Here is an 8,538-nt window from a genome sequence, read left to right on the forward strand (position 1 = left end):
GTAAAAAGGCAAACAATATTTATACTATCCATTATTAATTTTAATGAATATTTAAGTATACAGAAAAAAATTCAAAGGAGAAAAAAGCGAAAATCTCCAAAAATGAAAAAAAAATGAAAAAAGATATTCTTAAATAGTTGAACAGAAATATAAAAAATATATATATTATTTGAAGCTTCTAGACTATAATATCCCTTAAATTAAATATAAATGTCCAATAAATAATAGAAACACATTAATGCTACTGATTGATGTCAATAAATCATTTTTGATATATGCAAAAACATGCAAATTTTCTATAGTTTTCACACGTTTAAATGTAGTACTTCAAACTTCGATAAATTCTAAATAACTAGATTATCTTCGACGTTTGCATTTTATTGAAAATAAAATAAGGTATATAATAATTCATAAACCTTAGCTCTTAATGCTTAAGATATTAAAAGGTTCGTCAATAATTGCTAATCGACGCATTTAGAGTTATGGGTAACAGTTAGAATGTAAACGACAATCTTGTTTCTAATTGAAAGCTCATTTTTTTTACATTTTATCACTCAATTTTCAGTCATATGAAAAATAATTCAATTTAATTTCAATGTTAACTTGTAACAAATAATAAGTTGCTGTTTATTTGATATATTGAAGTATTTTACATAAAAATAGTTTTATGAGACATAGGGGTTGATTCACCGATAAAATAGACTTTAACATAATATTTAACATAATAATTTCGCCATAACAACGCTATGTGATATAACAATTTTTATCGGATAATTGGCCCTTGAATTTTCAGTGAAAAGGAATTTAATCCAATGACAAGTTGCTCTTTATTCGACATATTTTAGCACGTGGCATGAAAATAGTTCCGAGAGATATAATCACATAATTTTTCAAAACTTATTTTATAAATGTATAATGTAAATGTTTAAGTTGCAAACAAAACAATATTGCATTAATATGTTTTTAAAAGCTGCATTTACAACGAAACCGCTCGTTTATTTATAAACATCAACTAAATCATTTGTGATATATATCAATTATATTAAGTATAATTATGCTATCATTACTGTGCATTAGTTAGTATATTTATAGCAGCTATATATTATATACAAATTGCCGCTTGTTATAAATGAATCCATGTCCGCCAGTTATTGCATCTAACAATAAGATGTGGTTGTTACGTAGATATATGTTAATGTGCGTTAGTACTTGGTGTAAATGTACTTAGTAATTGAATATTGTAATATGCTTTATTTAATAATTAATTTAAAATTAATCATAATTGCACATTTAGTATTAAACTTGTAGATCGCACATCAATCATACGCTTCGTGGAAATAAATACTTGCTTACGGATACATGCTTTACCTAGGAAGTTCTTTGAGAATAATAATTTTGTAATATTACACATACTGCGAAAGAAATACCATCTTTCTTTTTATCAATTATAAAGTAATTTTAAAACACTATTTTTCTGTTTCAATGAAAATAAAATTTTTCATTAAATGCGTATTTATATTGTACCTTTATTAAGTTTATTTACACCGTTTACATGCAACATTATTAATTATTGCATTTTAGATGTTTTAGAACATTGAACGGATAATTTCGAAATTTGGTAATAGATAATAAATATATGATGTCTATGCCTCGGATCTATCGTAAATTTTTGCATGCTGCTGAAAAATATGTACAAGTTTGTAATTGATCAAATTATCTTAGTTGGTAATTTCAAAATGTTTATACTCGCTTATTTAAAAGTTGAATTTATGCAATTTTCAGCAGTATAATAACTGATTGTATAACAAATTTTCAATATTTTGGTTAATTTATTAATAAAATTTTATTATTTCTTTTAAAGCCAGCATTAGATTCTATTTCTCTGTATAATCAATAATGATAGATAGTTTCGATTTGTTCATTCCAAATATGCTTTGGCTTTTATTATTTAATTCATAGAGCTTAAATTTACAATATAATATTTCTGTATTAAGCTTATAAAAGGTTACAATAAAAGAGTATAAAATTAGTTTATTCGAACAGTCAAATGCAACCTTTTCTGATTTGTCAAATTATATGAACTAATAATTTTCAAATGGTTTCAATCGTTCATTAAAACGTTAAAATCATATAATTTTCAGTATTAATTTCAGTCTAATACTAAGATTTTTAAAAACTTGAGTTGATCTACCAGAATAAAATCTAAAATAATTTAAGGTCTAAAATAATTTAAGGTTCAATATTTGGTAAATGTTCCATAGAAATTTATTATTTTTTTAAACGTTTTTGCGTTTGAATGTTCAATATTAAACTCTTCTATTGATTTTGTTATATGTTCAATACATAAATATTCTGTTGTAAAACCTAAACTTTACAAACTAAATAATGAAAACCAATTTGTTTCTAACTAGTTCGCCATTATTATGTACTTGACTTAATGAGTTTGGGTTCCTTTGTGATAATTGTCAGAAAATAAACGCATGTGTAAAACGCCCCATTGACCTTGCATTTTAAAGTACCACCATTATCGCAAATATTTACCTCAAAATGAGCCACTTTTGCTGAGAACAAAAAAACACCAAACAAACTTCACCGGCAATCGTCAGGGACAAATGCCACACAAAGCGTCAAGAGCACATAGATTGATGTGAACACTTCACAAATAAAAGAGAAATAATGGCTAACAAATTCTCAGGAACGTGTATTAAAGCACCATCAAGGATAACAACACAGTGGGAACATGCATCCGAGTTTGATAAATACGATGCACGCCTTGACAATGGACCATCAAATTTATCTTATCTCTGTTAAAACAACATTTTTCGTTATATGTACCTTCCAACTTAACCAGACTCTGGGGCTATATTCTGTTATGTTGTCAGGCCCATTCTTTTGTGTACCCATTCGATTTTTTGTTATAATGCTTCGATTAGCCTAAATTATTGACGCTGACGGACAATAGACATTCGTCTATATTCAACGCTAATGCGGCACAGTGGAACCGACAATAACCTGAAGAGCGGACTAATGGCCATCTCATTAATAAATTTCAATTCAATATTCGGACCAATATTTTACCTTAAAAACCCACATTTAAAGTAACGCCTGTTGTGACAACTAACATTATTCAAGACGGACATGTGATTGATTCACCTGACAAGGTGCAAAATAGGATGAGATATGTTTTGAATGCTATTATATAATCAATAGATAGAATCGTTTACGCATCCAGCAATTTTTTACGGTTCTGAGTGGTGTTTTGAATCTTTTAGATTGTTATAAATGTGAATGTATCGTCTTATGGGAATTTAGAGGATTTTCGATTTAATTATATTTGTATATATATGTGTGTATATGTATGTATAATTCAACAATGTGTGTTGCTAATTTGTAATAGATTCTTCTACAATCGTAATTAAACGTATTGTAAGAAAATATTTTATAAATTATTAACTTAGAATGCTTAATCTTGTGAGAAGATGATATTATCAAATATTATGAGTTTTCCTGTTACACGTGATTCTATTAATGGATTAGCTGTGTTACGGTAATTCATATATAATTTATTTTGCTCTATATTAGTATAACTCACCAACTCCAGCAACATGTATTTTCTTCATCCACGGGTATATTACACGGTCTCCATTTTCGGAGTCATCGTGATCATCGTCGTCATCCATGGCAGGCGATCCGTCCATCATGAGCCGATCATCGTCCAGATCGTCCTGATCCGACGGGGGATCCTCCAAATGCATTCCCAGTTCCTGCAGCTGCTGTCCCGTCGGCGCTGCTTCCTCGATGCGCCTATCAAGCCGCATGCCGAGTTCCTGCAAAGGTATGGTGGCGCCGACTGCTGGACCCGGAGGCGACGCGCTGCTGCTGCATTCATGCTGCGCGCTCACCGGACTACATGCTGCTGCATCAGGGTGTTGCTGCAGACTATTGCCAGCATTTCGCAGCTGCGTCGGTTGATGCTGCTGATGGTGCTGGTGTAATTGATGATGGTGCGTTGGGGTGCTGTGGTAACCGTATCCGTAAGGCGCGTAGCCACCATTGACCTGCATGCCATAAGCATTCTGGTGGTGATGCGCAGGATTATGGTGATATCCATATTGGAGATGATGCTGATTGAGATGGTGATGGTGATGTAAATGGCCGGAAAACGGTTCGCCTCCGGGTTGGATATAATTACTCTGACTATATTCTTCGTTCGGTGGAAATTTTGGGTCAACAACGGTCAATTGATGATGCTGCGGTTGTTGATACGGAAGACCTCCTCCCCCGGTTGATACCGGGTTCATTAAAAACGAGCTCATGCTCGGTCGTCAAAACGTTTTTAGCACTTTTTATCTACACATACGCGTCGGCACTAAACACTATACACATCACTTTGTTTATACACCACTATAAATCCTTTATCGTATGTCGTCGATGAAGATACGAATCGAACTAATAAAACGTATCGCGCGCGATTCCGCGGTTCGCGTGAGAGTCTTGTTTAGAGACCGTCACGAATACACGTTCGGCCGCCGATTGTGCGCGGCCTGGGTTTCGCGAATGAAGTGTCACGAGAGAATCAGTGCGACGACTCGCGATCGTACGGTTCGCTGTTGATAAAGCGTTGAAGCACTCACGTTCATAGGTTGTATTATCTCTTTCATGCTACTCGGCCGATGTGCGACGCAAACGAGCTAACAGGCATCTGTGGGAGAGTCGGCGCGCAATGATGAAGCTTACGCCTTGCAGTGAGTCGTGCCTTTCATCTCTTCCGGATCGTTTGTAACATGAACGACAAGGACGCAGTTGAAATAATGAAAAAATATCATCGAAACTCCGCCCATCGCGGCTCGGCCGCTTGCGCCGTCTCGTTCCTGCCTGCATCGAGCGCGCCATCGCACTTTCCTTCGTTCCGTTCTGCAGTGTTTGCTATAGAATGCCTACAGCTCTGTCCCTCGAGCAGTCGTACATGTAGGGTCTCCGTCGCTCTCATGGGACCGAATATGTTAAAGATATGCGTTTTGAATTCTGTCCGCGCCCCTATATTTCACCCTCGTTGGGAATACTCCCATGTGCATTTGAAACCCCTTAACAGTTTTGTGACTGACTCATTTTTTGAGTAACATGGCGTGTGTGTGAACGAAATACTATTCTTTTTCCACGGAGTTCCGAATTCGAACGGGATTTCGCACAATAGTCGCTTGAAATTTCATTAATAATGTAGGCGTTTTGTGATAATACAGCAATCAAATGCGCATTATGCTCTTATTTAACTGAAATTGCTTTGTCAAATTAATTGTTTATTGAAAGAGTGCTAATATTAGTAATAGAATGATTTAGAGATAATGAAACCTATAAAACTAGTGGTGTATGACATTCTGCTTTAAGGCAAATTGCTAGCTCTTCCCGTACCGCAAATTAAATTTTTTAAATAAGCTTTATAACTTTGAAAATTTGAATTATATTTTTGAGAATTTTGAAATTCATGAGCTTTATATATTCTGAATATTTTTGAAAATTTTGAATTTTTTTTCATACCAAATACGCTTAGTAGCATATTTTAACATAAAATATCAAACGTAGTCTAACGATTATACATTATAATTCTTGGTGCGGAACCAATAGAAATGTAAACAAAATTTGTACTTATTATTAAAATCTCTATAAAATATTTGATAATTTGATGTGCATATGTCTAATGATCATTTTTGACCGCCAAATATTTTTTATAAATTTTTCATTGTATCTCCAAAATTAATGGATCTACTTTCACAAAAATTTTATCAATTTTTCATTTCGTGAATACAAGTGAAATGTTTTTCAAATCGTTCAAATCGACAAAAATTACAAAAACTGAATTGCCATTTAGCACTTATTGCTCCGTATCATCGAAACAGCCGGACTGCCTTTGCGACAAATTAGTCAGCACGACTCCCCATTAATACGAATCGAATGTTGTTTGAATCATTCAAATCGGTTAATCCGTATTCTTAAAATCGTCGAGAATAAATTGCATCCGCATTCATACACAAACACAAACACATATATCAATTTTTCAAGGAATGCCAAAATGTTCAGAAGGTTTGAAACGTAGAGGTATAGATAAACGTAGAGAAACAAACGATTTCATTTTTGATTTTATTGCGATTACTATAACTTACCCTACGAAAAGTTAATGTGTTATGAGCATTTTTATTTATTTTATATAGTAATGCAATATTTATACATATTATGTGCAAAATATTTATAAATATTCTATCTATTAAGCTTGTGCTAATAATAAATAATAGTCAATTACTTTAATTAATTTAGTAGCTATTAATTTATCAATTAGGTTGCAAAAGATCATCAATAAAACTAATAAATAGTAAACATATATAATTTGTTATGTGATTAAATCGTTCTACCTAATTACAATGATAATTGGTATGCGGCTCAATACAAGCTTTCGTTTTTTAATTCTCTTCTATTGTATACTGTTAAACACGGCCACTGTCAATAGCCCATCGTTTCATTATCAGTCATTACGATTGAAATTTGATTAATTAATTTCATGCACGAGAGGACTACCTACAAATATTTGACATGCTCAATAAACTCTTTTTAATCTCGGCATCTCTTGAATGTGATGTTGCTCTTGCTCTACGTCTAGTGCGGGACGTATGCGTGGGATATAATGAACACTATAGACGCCAAAGGTTCTGGGGCCGGTGCGGTGGTTCGTGGTATGAAATCATCTTAACAATAAATATGATTTTTGTTCAAAGAAATTTAGATTTAGGATTTGTTCTTTTATACAATATATTCGTACAATTATAAGAAAAATATATATTGACTAATAATTTACAATAGGCTAGATTTCTATAAAATTGTGCTTTTTTAAATCAGTCATATAATAATTTTTGATAGAAATTGTTACATTTTTAATCAGTAATATGTAACACATTTACTCATAAGTGTGCTTTTTTACTCTATATACAATGCTTTTTTATTCTATATACAATTACTAATTTTAAGCAAAATCTTTTTAATAAAAATTATAAAACTCGAATAAATGAATAGAGCTCAATAAAAAGCTTTTTGAGATTTGAGATTTTCTAAAGCAATATTTATCTGATCTAAAAGTGTTTACAACAAATGTGTCAAGTATGATAATTTTGGTTCCAATTCGTTTAAAATCCTTTTAAGATAATAATTTATGATATTTCTCACATCTTATATATCTTGAATGCCGACACAAATTATTAATATTTTATACTCTTTGATATACATTATGTGAATAAACAAGTATAACGTTGTAAGTTTTAGTATTTTTATATGAATGCATTACAATCTTTATAATTCATGAACTTAATTAGCAAATGTTTTTTTTTTATTTTCTACAGATGGCTATTAAAAGGCAACCTGTTAGTTGTCATTTCTAGTAGATAATATATATTTACATACTTTAAATTAGTATTTTTGACTTAACTTTTTTCCCATTATGCCCGAAAAGGCTATTTTTGCTTTCAAACATATTATGCATCTATATTTACAAGTAAAAAGTTTGTTTACAAAGTCGAGACTTTGCCATTGTAGTATGAGAATATATTTTGAAAGTCTTTATTTTTTATTATTTTATATCAATCTATTATTTTTATAGCTATCCTTTTAGTAAGACTAATATGTATAAAATTAAATCCAAAATAAATTTTTTTTATAGATTTTAGGGTAGGGCGGGAGCACTAAGGTACAATTTAACTTTCAGTTATACTGATACTGTGTAATCTAAATGAACTAGATAAAAACACATAACATATATCAAACAAATAACTACGGAGCATAGCTCAGAAAAATTCCTAGTTAACTTCTAATTATAAAAAATGTTGTTTTACTATTTGTCTAAACTAGTTATTTATTGCTTTTTGCCAGATTAGCAGAGTAAGAAAGGACAGACAGGGGACAAATAGATTCAACGTCATTTTTTAATTTTAAAGCGATTTTTTGGAATAATAGCTACATTATTTAACCAATGTAAAATACAAATTTTATGGGAACATTTTTTATAAAGGTTTCATTGTATATAACTTCGATCTCGTATTTTGAAAGGATATGTATCTGTAAAGTACGAATAACTATTACCTTAAATACTTTTTTAACTTAATTAACTTTTATATTACTTATTTATTATTGTTTACATATGTAAAGTTTTAGTTGGTCCTTTTTATCCTTTTGTAAGCTTTTTTAGAGGTTATATAAAAATCTGTTGAATCTAACTTAAAACTAACAATTCATCTTATAAAACATTTGAATAGCGTATACCTAAAAATTATATTCAGTATCATAAACTAAATACAAGAACTCAAAACCAAAAAATATAAATCCATCTTATAAAACATTTGAATAGCGTATACCTAAAAATTATATTCAGTATCATAAACTAAATACCAGAACTCAAAACCAAAAAATATTGATACATAATACATTGAATCATTGATTTAATGATACATTTTCGATTATCTTCTGGTAGCGTTTTTGGCAATATTTAAGGTGATGCTAGTT

At 31.0% G+C, this 8,538-nt stretch overlaps 1 protein-coding gene across 1 annotated transcript in view; it reads right to left on the minus strand.

Moving 5' to 3' along the window:
* The window catches only part of LOC113376082 (homeotic protein deformed-like), a 61,566-nt gene extending 57,250 nt beyond the window's left edge, over nucleotides 1–4,316 (minus strand). The window contains exon 1 of the mRNA XM_026616007.1: nucleotides 3,593–4,316. Coding sequence (XP_026471792.1) covers nucleotides 3,593–4,316 — 724 coding nt within the window. The remainder of the gene's footprint in view (nucleotides 1–3,592) is intronic.
* Nucleotides 4,317–8,538: the final 4,222 nt, after the last annotated feature.

This window comes from Ctenocephalides felis, unplaced genomic scaffold (genome assembly GCF_003426905.1).
Source record: "Ctenocephalides felis isolate EL2017-DRISC unplaced genomic scaffold, ASM342690v1 CF-g0.4_SCAFFOLD_01886, whole genome shotgun sequence".
In the NCBI taxonomy this organism is placed as follows: domain Eukaryota; kingdom Metazoa; phylum Arthropoda; class Insecta; order Siphonaptera; family Pulicidae; genus Ctenocephalides; species Ctenocephalides felis.